We start from the raw sequence: 13,810 nt of genomic DNA on the forward strand, positions 1-13,810 counted from the left end.
GATCATTGCACAGTCTAAGCTATAAGTCACTCAACGTAGCTCAGACGAGTTAATGATTTTTTCCAGTGTACGCACTTTCATTATGAACCTTGAAGGACAGCAATTTTAATTTCCGCTCTGCGGTCGTCAACATAAAGACGAACGAAACCGAATTTCACTCGTTTTTTTTTCAAATATTTTTCCAACTCATTCAACTCCTCCTCCAATTTCTCATTTTATCCAAAAATTTCTTCTATGCAGATGCCATTTTGGCTAAGATTGCCTTTATGTAGGTAGTTGGCAATTTCAACAGGTAAAACTCCAACAAAAAAACCCCATCTGCTCGGTAATGAACCTGAAAAAAATTCAATAAATATTCAATTTATAGAATTTGGCCGCCTTAAATAAAGAGAGGTTGTCTATTGGTTGGTCTCGACTTTATTTTTTGCATAAATTCCAAAAATCGTCAGCACACAAAAGCTGAAAGCAAATTTTTATACCAACAATGGACTGAATGTACATATGAAAACGAGTACTCATACTCGTATTCGTATTCGTATTCATTCTCTGCAGGCATATGGCAAAAGGCAAATAAAAAGTAGATGAACTTATTTCGTTTTATGTGCCATATGTGGCTGCATTTCCATCCCACATAGCCCCCATTTTTCTTCCACCCGAGTCTGAGGTTTCTACCCGTATTATGCTCTTATTCAGTTTCACAGCCTGCAAAACCAACAACGGCATTGGCATCAAAATAATACGCACAAATAGCCTTCAGGCCATGCCACATTAAAATGAGCAAAAAAATAAAAAAAAAAGCAACGAAACGAAGAAAATTTTAATAAAAAATATTATCCACATGAGCCAAAAAGACGGTCGACAGCTTCAATCCCACGTGAAAACAATCTTCTTTAAGCACAGTTGCGTAAATAGTTAAAGTCAGGGACCATATTAAAAACAAAAATTATAAAATAAAAATTTTGCGTTGATTTTTATATAAAAATTGAAATGATATAAAACTTATTTTGAATTTCTTTTAATTTAGATTTTAAAAACTAATATTATTGAAAAAAAAATATAATAATTAAATATTTCAATATTTATATTTCAATTTTAACAGTTACTATACTTTAATACACCCGTTTTTGGAGTCTTATGATTACAGGGTATTATACGTGGTAAGTAATATCGAAAATTCACCGTTAGTTACCTGCACTGACAGCGTCAGACATGTCGAAACACGAATGAAAGTGCTTTAAAAAAAAGATAGTATTGATAATGTGAGAAATTGGCAGATTGAATGGCCTGGTTATGGGCCAAAGGAAGTTGAATTTGCGTGTGCTTCATTCGCTCGACCTTTAAAATAAATTGATATGTTACATGTTTCTGCGTTTTTGGAAAACTTATTCAACTGATTGGGAAGTGGGAAAGTCAAGGCTACATAGTTAAAAGTTTAATTTATGTGCATTCGCATTTGAATTAATTTTTCAAAGTAATCCGTGACAATTTACCAATCATTGTTTCAGAGTTCTAGAAAAGTTTGATTTTTAGCTATTTCAGATTTATATTAGGAGGTTTTACCAACGTTTTGAGACTCTAGTATTAAGTTATTCCTCACAATGATTTGGCTGTATTCAAATACTTTTAATTGCTATTTTAGATGTTTTCAACCCAAAAAAGATTTCGAATAATCTAGCATACGAGTATAATAAATAAACAATGTTTCAAATACCAACCTTAATATGAAAAAGTTAGGCAAAAGTCAACCTTAAATATTCATGGAAAATTGCACGTCGTTGTCTTTAGTTTATCATAGTCCAAAAAACCAAATTCGGTTTTAGGTACCAACGAATTTCATTTAGTGACAGCTTTAAGCCATGTCAGTTTCAGCATTTTCAGATTTATTGGAGAACCAAGTCAGGCAAGCTGGTAATCGGACTGTCGGATAGTCGGACAGTCGGACAGTCAGACTGTGGTTGCTGTAAATGATTTGCCAGCATATTTCAAACGTATTTAATGGCATTGCTCATTTGTCTACCAGCAGTAACCACAGTACGAGTACTTGTAGCAGATACTGTTTGTGGTTTGCCAAAAACTCACATAGCCACAATCTTGCACTTTGCCAGAGGACTCTATCGACCAACTTTAAAACATTCCTGCTATCTGGTAGTTGTAGTTGTGGTGTGAACTTACATAACACGTGCATTTTTCAAAAATATTTTGAGTAAAGTACACAACTTAATTTCCCCCTCGTCCTTTTTCCCCTGTCTTCTGTGATGATTGAAGTTGAATTGTAATGCTCACAGGGAATAAATCTTCAACTAGTTTGCTTGCTTCGTTCATGTATTTTGTTGTATTGTCTGTTCAAACAGTTTGCTAAGCTCTTTCTATACCACTTGATCTGAAAATAAACAAATGGGGTATCTTAATAAAATACATATAACATACCTAAAGTGAAGACTCAAACAGAAATTACACAAATAGCAGAAGAAATATATTTCTTTGTTTTTTTTTTTAAACACATATCTACAACTTTTCACACGGTATTTTCTATTCTATATTTCGCTACGTAAACCCGTCCAGTTGCTATTCATAAGCTGAACACATGTATTTGTTGTGTACATAGCTTTATTTTATTGCTTGCCTTTTGGCCATTTCAAAAACTCGCTTTTACGTTTTAAGGCCAGACATTAATTTGGCAAAGCAATAAAATTTCCAACTCTAGTAATTACATACATATGTATGGAAAGCCGTAATTAATTTCCCAAAATGTGCTTTAAATCCTAGTTTACATTGAAAAGTCACGTGGCAATAATGCAGTCGGATTATGTTCGGCTTAAGTGGTGGCAAATGTGTTGCCAAGAAGGGTTAAATTATCAAATCTCTGTCTGGTCAGTTTCACAATTAGTGCAACTATTTTCTTAAGCTGATAATAAAACACAAAAATGGGAACCAAACTGAATCTCTCCAAGTTGTGGACAGCATACAAATATTCGTTGTAATAAATTGTTAACTGCTTTTGAAATTTCACATGCGTATATTGCGTATACGTCGTGTGTGCCAAAAGACTGAATGCAGATATTTCTAGAAATAGTCTGTAAATTATTTAAATAATATTATTAATGTATCAGCTCATTATGTATTTAAAATTTATCTTAGTTTTAGTGGAAGAATCATACTGTCTAACATTTGAGAGATTTTTTAAAATAGGAATTCATCCACAAAATTGTAAAAGCTCTCCACTTAATGTTGAAATACTTAATTGCTACTTATAGCTAAGCATATTGCAAAGTTCCTTGGTCAGAAAAGTCTAAATTGTAGATTTAAATCAGTTAAAAAGTTGGCTTTGCTCGACTACCAAAATCTAATTAAAACACAATTTATGCGCATTGGCGGACAGTTGACCAACAAAGGAGTTGAAGAGCCAAGCCAAACGCAACAATGCAAAAATAGGATAAACAATATGTTCCAAATGTGCTAAGCGAAACACTTTGTAAAGTATACACTATGCTACCAACGTAAAGTGGATTTAAATAAAACCCTTAGAGTACTGAATTTAAAAATTCAATCATTTATATAATTTTTTTTTAATATTATAGGTGAAATAAATTATTTTAGGCTACCGAAGAAACATGGAATTTTTTGAGGGATTTTTTGTTGTTTAATTTTTCAAATAATAATGGGAAAAATACGCAAAATTATTAGTCGCTTTACATTATACATTCTTGTAGCAGAGTGATGTTAATTATTATTATAATTGTTGTCCATGTGAGTTTGCAACAGATTGTAGTTTAGACCAGGCCCGTAAGTTATCTATGGCCACAAATTTCAACAACGCGCAAATTTGAAGCCCATTAAATCGGCTTAGTTATTTCCATTATCCATTGTCCCCAGTGTTTGTTTTTTGTTGCATACTTTATGGTAAACTGATTGATGATAGGATATGAGGAGAATCCTTGTTGCACGGTGAGTTTCATTAGTTTAGTTGTTTCGACCGATGTGGCATGAGGCATGTGGCATGTGGCAATGTGGAGTGTTGCAGCTGGCACCTGGAGTCGATAAGCGTCAAATTAATGCGCGAAATTTAATTAAAATTGAACTTAATTTAGATAAGTGCATGAGGTGAAATAATATGCCATACTTAGAGGCTCTAAGCCTTGCCATGAAGCATGTGGCATGTGGCATGTGGGGACTAAGCTGCTTACAACAAGTAAATCTACAGCAGCTGAGATACAAAATTCAACGTGCTGAAATTGTTGCGGGGTTTGGTTTCACATGGTTGAGCTGAGGAGGGACCTCTGGGATTCGCCTAGCCGCCAAGTGCACTAACCCCATATTATTTAAGGACTTCAGACGGACTAACCTAATGAGTAGCCCAGTGAACATTGCAAGTTAACGTACCGCACAATTAAATGCAGACACTATCCTAATTCTCTTGGGTTATTTCGGCTCGCCTGCCACTGAACCTTTAATTGGTGGGGATAAATCATTGCCCTGAAATAAGAATTGAATGAGGCCAAGCTTTAAGCAAAACAAGGGAATGATTAGAAAGCTGAAACCAGTCATCGCAAATAATAATTATTTATAAAATTATTTTTAACACAAATACATTTTCGAATTGGGCAAAGAATTATGATTTTTAAGAATGGCAAGCGTCAACATTAAATATAAATAAAATATTATTATTCGGAAAATAAAAGGGAAAAGGGTTGTTAAAATAGTACCTTTTTGAAATACATTTTTACTGACATGTATATTTGATACACTTAAAAGTTGTCAATAAAATATTTTTTCACATATTTTTTTAGGAGATGGCAAAGCATCTCAAATCATTTATATAACATTTTTACTGACAGACAAAATTCAGTTTATTTACATTTTTATATTCATACTTTTATATTCTTTTATTACCAATTGATTTGGCGAATAGACAAATTATCATTGAATTGCCATCGAAATGTCAGAATTTTTACCCATACCACAGCCTGTTAACTTCCTTTTTGACATAATCGTGACGCGAATACAACTCTTCAAGGATAAAATCGAAGATCCCAAAGATCTGATCGTAAATGTCAAGTTCAACAAGGTGCCCGTTAACATCACCCAGAGTCGCATCAATGTCACGGAATTCAAGGCCGGACGACGCACCGAAATGCGTGAAGATTCCGCCACATTACGTAAGAATCTGGAGGCAAGTGGCATGCCCATTGTGGTGCGATACAAGGGTGCAACTTTGGGGCTGACACAGCTCCGATTTCCCCAGGACTTCATCGATCGCATCGAGGTCGGCATGTCGGACTTGATGCACGCGGAGACATGCAGCATTATACGACGAGAGCAGGAAGTTGGCATTATAGAGCTGCTCGTTGCTCTGGTCATCAAATGCGATGAGCCCGACAATTTTCAGTGAGTACACAGCAACAAATTCAGAGACTCTAGCATTGAGTCAGTCAAAATGTCCCTGATATTTAAATCTCTTACATTGGGTGCGATTTAATTACAATAATATTCCTCAGGGAGGAGAAAGCGAAGTGTCGTAACTTGGGTAAATTTATAAATGCACCGGACGTTATGTTCTTGGTCGGAGAACCACAACCATGTAGAAAACCAAGCCAACCGTGCTTGGACGAACTGGATCCAGATGAGGGCGATGAGCGGCTTCGATTGGATCTAGAGCGTTATAGGAGTCTCAATGAGCGTATTTATGCGCCGCCAGAGGAAATATGCGGCATGGAAGCGTGCTGTGAGCTGAAGAACATGACGGAACAATATGGACACATCATTGACTCGGTCGTTAGACAAATGAGTAAATTACCCTCACCGATGCCAGACGACGAGTGCGTCTTCACCGACTGGAGCGGCAAGGGGACAAGCTTCATGCCCAGGCATGTGGATCGCACGATCCCAGTTCCAGTTGGTGACCTGGAGGTGATGGGCGTCAAGCCCATAAGATTCTGTCCTGTTTGCCTTACTCCCATGTCATATCTGCCGAAATACGCCTCATGTCCGACGTGTTGCATCAAGCCCATGCCACAAATTGACGAGGAATCGGAGGAGAAACTGACAGCTGACCAAATCATTCAACAATATCTCAAGGTGCCAACGAAAGACGTGAATGAGGACTTTTGCCACGATCCCTGTAAGCAGAAAAAAGGAAGTGAAGAGGATAGTGAACAGGCAGATGGAAGAGGCGATGGAAGGAGAGTGAGTGGGGCTAAAGAAAAGCAGGGAAAAGGAGAGGAAAATGAAGAGGAAAACAGAGAGGGAACGGAGCCAATCAAGTGCAAGAAAAACTGCCGTTGCACCTGCACAAAAACCAAACTTTGTGTTCATTGTCGAATTAGGAAACTCTGTGCAGACATTTTCAAGCGAAAAGGCGTTGATAGGAACCCAGAGGAGTGTCCCGTGGTGAAAGCCGTCAATTCCAACGAAGACTTTGCCGTCATAGTCGATGAGGAGGAAGAGGATTGTCGTCCGTATTTGGAGCGTGTCTTTGCCGAGCTGCGAGATCTCTACGATCGCCGGGATGCCGCTCAACAGGAGTTGGATAAACGTTGCACGCAATCCTTGTTGAAGTTCGGCAGCCACAGAAGAATTGATCCCGCGGATCCTAAACAGAAATCTTCCTCATCGAGTCATACGTTGAAGCCAGTTGGAAGTCCTACGTTCCTGCATCGAACTCCGCTGCCGAAGATCGGACATAAAACGTGTCTCAAGCAACACGGCATTGTGTCCAGACGTCATGGCTGGTCCTGGACATCCAGTAAACAGGCTCGCAAGTACGGCTGGCGACCTGGAGCCATTTGTCGCTATGCGGGAGCAATCATGAAGTTCTTTCTACACTACTCTCCAGATCAAAATGCATGCAACACTTGCCGCAAGGTGGAAGAAGAAGAAAGGCAAAGGGAACGTCGCAAGCCAATCCTCAATATTTGCAAGAGGAACGGAGCCATTTTCATAACCCTGAGAGCGGCCAACAATCCCAGTCCCAATATCGAAATGAAGCCCATTGTCTTCAAGATTGTGAAAAGCGATCTGGCTGTGGCACTAAAGAAACTGAAGAGGAAGCTCAAGGATAGTGGTTTCCGGAAGTGCACCTGTCATCAGACCCTCATGATGTGCGTCTGTCGCAAGAACATGGAGAAGAAACAACTGGAGCGTGCTCTCCAGAAAGAGTGTCAACGCCTCGGCTTGCAGAATTGTGTGGATCAATTGATCCTGACAGACACGAGTGACAGCGAAGTGGAATACGACTTTGACATCTCTCCACCCGCAGCGATAGCAAAACCTCTGCTGGCCATAAAACCACGTACTGTAAACATCAGCACTCAGACACGCGGAGGAGGAGTGAAAGAAGAGGAGGAGCTGGAGGAGCAGCCGTGGCATGTGGAGCCAAGGTATCCGGCTAAGCTGAGTCCCTACTGGCGCACCTATGACTGTGCGGCGGGTGATCGCTATACGGGTACTGCTCTGGGGGAGGTTGGTGAGACGGTCTTTGAGGACGGCGTCTTTGGATTTCGAGGCGGTGGACCACATGGCGACTCGGCTACTCCTGGCAGCAGACCCAAGTCAAAGGGCATCTGGGGAGCCAAGCCAGGTGGTCCTATGCGCGGTGGCGGACGTGACGGCTCTGCAGGTGGAGGCGGCGGAAAACGGGCAGGTGGTGCTGGAGCTGGAACAGGAGCTCACTTTGGTCAAGGAGATGGTCCAGTTGGTGGCTTTGGTGGTGGCTTTGGTGGTGGCTTGGGCGACAGGTCATTCCCTGGCGCCAAAAAGGAACCCGGCAGCAAAGTCAAGAGTCGTCAAATTCCAGTGCGAATGCCACAAAGATATTATAAAGCCGTTGCAGCCGTTGAAAAAGCCAAAAAAGATGCAGTCAAACATGAGCTTGAGAAGAAGAAGAAGGGCACTCACCTCATTAAGTATTTGGAGGAAAAAGGTGCCGTACCCAAGCCCTGGGATCCCAATGACGCCAAGGATGACAACAAAACAAAGACCAGTTCAAAGACAAATTCAAAGAGAGATTCAAAGACAAGGACTGGTCCTGTTCTGGGCAAGGATGGACTCACAGACGCCCAGCGCAATCGTCGTGCTCTGCTTCAAATGGCCATACCACCACTGGAGACATTGGCCCGCCTTGGCAAGGGCTTCGATCCGAGCAGAAACCCAGCAGGCTTCGATCCCTGTTCCTATGAATGTTGCTTTTCCTGTTACAACTATTGCTAAGCAATAAGAGAAAAACAAAAAAAACTCCCTTTTAAATATGGACAAGCTCTACACTCTCGAATGTTCCGCCTTAAAAAAATGACGAAAATGGCGTCGAAATTCAGAATATGCTAAATATTTGTAGATGCACTTCGATTAATAAATTTTATCCTATGCTTATATAACTGATACCTGTTTCCTCTTTAAATCAAATATGAATATATTTTTATTTAAAAATGAATATTCAACTATTAATTTCGGGTCGTATTTTAAGTGTTGTTAAATGATTCCCTAATAACAGTTGTTAAAATAAATTTCCTTTATTAAAAATTAGTATCACAGTAGCATTTCCTTTTATGTTGTTTTAAAAACCCATTTTAAGTCAAAAAGCCTATAGAATTTTTAGTATTTTTAATGTAAAGCATTTGTATAGAATATAAAAAAAAAAAACTTTTGTAAAATTTTTAGTTATTGATTTTATATTTCGGTTTCAAAAACAAATTTTCTACTCCTTTATAAAACACTCTTAATGACAATAAAATTAGAAAACCCTTGAGGAAAGTATAGAAATCACTTGATAAGCCTCAAAATGGCGAGCTGTCAGTTTATCTTTGATGTTGTTGTACCGCATTTCGATGCACCCGGGATTAAGATTAAAGATCCAAAAAAACTTGAAGTGGTGGTCCAGTTTAATAATAAACCAATTTCCATAACTTCAAGTCGCATAAATGTGAATGAATTCAAACCCTCCGCTGGCATGGAACTCAATATTGTGCCAAAAAAGCTGCGAAGCACGCTTGAGGAATGTGGCATGCCCCTCACGGTCAAGAATAATGGTAAGGTGGAAGGTGTTGGCCAGATAATCTTTCCCCAAATGGTCATCGCTCGCATAGAGGAAGGCATGACGGACATAATGCATGTGGATTCCTGCACTTTTGAGAAGGATGGCGAAGTCGTGGGTAAACTTGAGATTCTCTGCCGTCTGGTCATTAAATGTCAAGAGCAGCCAAAGTGAGTATAGAAAGACATACGAACTTCAAACTCCCGAGAACTCGATTTTGATAATGATTTAATCAACTCCTTATATCATAATTAGTATAAAACAACACTTTAAATTTGATTCTGAGAGGTTTAATTTTTCTGTAAAAAATCATGTGAAATCGGACAAAAATTTTGGCTTGTAAAGTTGCTAGGTCAAAGGTTGGACCAACTTCAAACTTCTATAACTTTATCAAAACTGAACCGATTTTCAAGCGGAATGGCATTTTGATCATGATTTAGCCTCTACGTTCATTCTGCATTCAAATTTAATTAATTTCGGGTAAAAAATTATTTTTGGTCTTTTTCTGTTGGTTCTGATATCAATGCTAAGGGTCCCCCCTTTGAAATTTGGAAATTTTAAAATTTTAAATCTCAAGTTTTCACTTTTAATCAACTCCTTATATCATAATTAGTATAAAACAACACTTAAAATTTGATTCTGAGAGGTTTCATTTTTCTGTAAAAAATCATGTGAAATCGGACAAAAATTTTGGCTTGTAAAGTTGCTAGGTCAAAGGTTGGACCAACTTCAAACTTATATAACTTTATCAAAACTAAACCGATTTTCAAGCGGAATGGCATTTTGATCATGATTTAGCCTCTACGTTCATTCTGCATTCAAATTTAATTAATTTCGGTAAAAATTATTTTTGGTCTTTTCTGTTGGTTCTGATATCAATGCTAAGGGTCCCCCCTTTGAAATTTTAAAATTTTAAAATTTCAAATCTCAAGTTTTCACTTTTAATCAACTCCTTATATCATAATTAGTATAAAACAACACTTAAAATTTGATTCTGAGAGGTTTCATTTTTCTGTAAAAAATCATGTGAAATCGGACAAAAATTTTGGCTTGTAAAGTTGCTAGGTCAAAGGTTGGACCAACTTCAAACTTCTATAACTTTATCAAAACTAAACCGATTTTCAAGCGGAATGGCATTTTGATCATGATTTAGCCTCTACGTTCATTCTGCATTCAAATTTAATTAATTTCGGGTAAAAAATTATTTTTGGTCTTTTTCTGTTGGTTCTGATATCAATGCTAAGGGTCCCCCCTTTGAAATTTTGAAATTTTAAAATTTTAAATCTCAAGTTTTCACTTTTAATCGACTCCTTACATCGTAATTAGTATAAAACAACACTTGAAATTTGATTGTGAGACCTTTCATTTTTTTGCAAAATATCATGTGAAATCGGACAAAAATTTGTGGAAAATCGAGCCGATCTTCAACATTTCTGCTTTTGCGTTGACTTCTACTTGTAACCTCTGCGGTTTATAAACATTTTTTGTTTTCAGAGAGGAGAGCATATGTAAGCGGAATATGGATAAAAGCATTGCCCAACAGGACATCATGTTTGTCGTCTCCGAGTCCCAGCGATGTCCCAGTCCTTGTGATCCTTGCTTAGACGCTCTGGCACCGGAGGAGGGTGATGAACGCCTCAAGCTGGACATGCAGCGATATCGTAGCTTCACGGATGCACTCAAATCCGACAAAGTTTTCACACACAATCCAGCGGGAAATGCCGCCTGTTGCGAAATAAAAGTAAGTACACAGCAGGGAAATTTCTTACCATTTTCTGACATTTTTCACTGCACAGAAAATGGCACAGGAGTGCGGGGATATTGTTGACTCCATTACCAAGGCAGCTGGTCATCCGAAACCTCTGAAGTCGCCTTGTCGTAAACCTGAAGATCCGGACAGTCCTTGCCTCATCACCGACCAATTCCCCATAGAGGAAAATCCACTCACTTCGCCAAATTTCCCTTGCTTTTCCTACCTGCCAGCTCGCATTGACGACCCGCCTGATTTCTGTAGTCCCAACCTGATACCTGTGCCCATAAGTGACTTGGAGAAGCCAATGATCAAACCCTCACGATTCTGTCCCATTTGCCTGACCAACATGTCATGGATGCCTAAATTTGCCACTTGTCCCACGTGCGGAATTAAACCCATGCCAGTTGTTGAGGAGCGTCACAAGCTGAAGAAACTGACGGCAGATCAAATACTGACTGAGTATCTCGGTAAGCCCAAGGGTGCAGATGAGAATTACTGTGTGGATCCCTGTAACATGCAGCCCGATGATAAGGATGCGGAGGAGGAAACCGCTTGTCGTTGCACCTGCAAATTTGGAAAAGTCTGTGCTCATTGTCGCATTCGAAAGCTGGTCGCGGATATTTTCCAGGCCAGTAAAAACGACCCCATTTGTCCCAAGGCGAAACCGAATTCGTCCGAGGACTTTTGTGTGCTGGAAAACGACACGGTCGAGTGTAGACCTTATTTGGCACGCGTCTTCTCCGAGCTACGGGATTTGTATAACCTCAAGGACACCGTGCAAAAGGAAGACAATGAGAAGCCGGTCAGTCGCCTACCGCCTTCTACAGAGAAGGAAGCTGCTCAATCAAGCCACGCTGAGAAAACAAAGGCAGTGCCTGGGCAGGAGCAGAAGAGAATAATACCCAGAACTCACAAGCCCGTTGAGCGCATACGAAAGAAGTTCGAGATTGGACACAAGTTCTGTGTGAATCATCGGGGACCCGTCGCCCATTATCAGGGCTGGGCGTGGCATCTGAGAGAAGAGGCACACAAGCTCGGCTGGCGACCGGGCTCGGTTCGGAAATCCGTCAAGAAACTAATGAAGCACTTTCTGCACTATACGCCCGAGAACAGTCCATTAAATGTGTGCCGGAAAGAGAGAGAAGCTGAGCTGGAAAGAGAAAGACAGTTGCCCACACTGAATATGTGCAAGAAGAATGGCGAAATCTTTGTAACTCTCCGTGCTCTCAACGATCCCAATGTCCAAATGAAACCAATTGTCTTTAAAATTGTGAAGAGTGATCTCGCTGTGATCGTGAGCAACATTAAGAGAAAGCTGAAGGAGAAGGGCTTTCGGAAGTGTACCTGTCATCAGACCCTCATGATGTGCGTATGTCGCGACAACGAGGAGAAGAAACAACTCGAGAATGCTGTGGCAAAGGAATCTCGGCGTCATGGCATTGAAAATTGTGTGGAGCACTTGGTGCTCACCGATACGAGTGACAGCGAGATGGAGTTTGATTTTGATGTGACGCCTCCAGCGGGCACAGCGGTACCTTCTTCACTGTCGCATCGTAAGGGCCTCGTTAGGAGCCACAGCACACAGACACTGGGAAAGAAGGATCTGAAGGTAACGCCCCGATTTCCCATTCCCCATTATCCCTATTCACGCACCTATGACTGTGCGGCGGGTGATCGCTATACGGGTACTGCCCTGGGCGCACCCGGTGAGACGGTCTTTGAAGACGGCGTCTTCGGATTTAGAGGTGGCGGCCCACATGGTGCATCAGCTGCTCCTGGCGGCAGATCCAAAACCCCGGGCATATGGGGTTCGAGTCCTGGTGGACCAATGCGTGGAGTTGGACGTGTTGGCAACGGAGGCGGAGGCGGAGGTGGAGGAGGTGGTCGAGGCGGTGCCGGTGGCGGTGGCGGAAGAGGAGGAGCTGCAGGTGGAGGAAGTTTCGGAGGTGGCGGAGGTGGACCAGGTGGTGGCTTTGCCGGCTTTGGTGGCAAGTCATTCCCTGGCGCCAAAAGGGAACCCGGCAGCAAAGTCAAGAGTCCTCCGATTCCAGTGCGAATGCCAAAGCGTCATTACAAGGCCGTTGCAGCTGCTGAGAAAGCCAAAAAAGATGCCATTAAGCATGAGCTTGAGAAGAAGAAGAAGGGCACCCACCTTATCAAGTATTTGGAGGAAAAAGGGGCCGTACCCTCACCCTGGGATCCCAATGACCCCAATCCAGCGCCAAAGAAAGAACAGATCAAGCCGCCTGTCGGTCCCGACGGTCTGACCGATGTCCAGCGTAGACGCCGCAATCTGCAGTCGGGGCCAATACCACCACTGGACACCATGCCTCGACTCGGCAGATCTGATGGCGGATGCTACAGTCCGTGTGCAGAACAATGCTGCTATCCGTGTAGCTACTACTGTTGAATTTCTGGCAAAAGTTAAACCCAGGGATCTAATCAGGAATAGCCTTTTAATAATATTTACCCACCATGTATTTATTATCACTTTAATAAATTTAATACACTATTACTTTGTTATTCTATTAATTATTTTATTACTTTTAACTTTAATTATTGATTAAAGTTGATAGAGAGTTCGTTTTATTTCTCTTGGGAGTTATATTTGGGCTAAAGGCGACAGTAAGGCGCACAAGCACTCGAGCGAGATTTCAAAAATATAGATAAGCTGTGCTCTCGCCAGCCAGACACACAAGCAAAATTCTGCAAGAGCATTCTAGAGTCTACATCAAATGGAAACGAATCAACCCTTCCTAATGCCTTCATTATTTTTGCTCCAAGGTATCTTCTTCTCTGAAAATCGAATTTTATACTTCAAATACATTTTTTCATCATAGTAACTTCGTTTAAACAGATCTATTATTCCATATACATTCCACAACTCACAGGGTTCGTTGTACTTTACGAGCAAAATTTGTTTTCTTTTTATAATTTTATAGTTTCATGTGCATTTTTTATTTGCACATTTAAAGTACAACGGAATTACATTTAAAGATTGCAACATATATAAAAGTTTACTTATTTTCTAA

At 40.5% G+C, this 13,810-nt stretch overlaps 2 protein-coding genes across 2 annotated transcripts; both read left to right on the forward strand.

Moving 5' to 3' along the window:
• Positions 1-4,919: 4,919 nt before the first annotated feature.
• On the forward strand, positions 4,920-8,369 carry LOC117791645. Its single transcript, XM_034631455.1, has 2 exons — positions 4,920-5,385; positions 5,496-8,369. Exons 1-2 carry the CDS (start codon positions 4,937-4,939, stop codon positions 8,203-8,205), a joined length of 3,159 nt encoding a protein of 1,052 aa, XP_034487346.1. The 5' UTR covers positions 4,920-4,936; the 3' UTR covers positions 8,206-8,369.
• A 389-nt stretch (positions 8,370-8,758) lies between these two features.
• LOC117791614 lies at positions 8,759-13,293 on the forward strand. The gene is made up of 3 exons (XM_034631416.1): positions 8,759-9,195; positions 10,520-10,766; positions 10,822-13,293. The coding sequence occupies exons 1-3, from the start codon at positions 8,774-8,776 to the stop codon at positions 13,186-13,188; spliced, it is 3,036 nt and encodes a 1,011-aa protein (XP_034487307.1). The 5' UTR covers positions 8,759-8,773; the 3' UTR covers positions 13,189-13,293.
• The last annotated feature ends 517 nt before the right edge of the window (positions 13,294-13,810 follow it).

Source organism: Drosophila innubila, assembly GCF_004354385.1.
Source record: "Drosophila innubila isolate TH190305 chromosome 3R unlocalized genomic scaffold, UK_Dinn_1.0 2_E_3R, whole genome shotgun sequence".
Classification (NCBI taxonomy): domain Eukaryota; kingdom Metazoa; phylum Arthropoda; class Insecta; order Diptera; family Drosophilidae; genus Drosophila; species Drosophila innubila.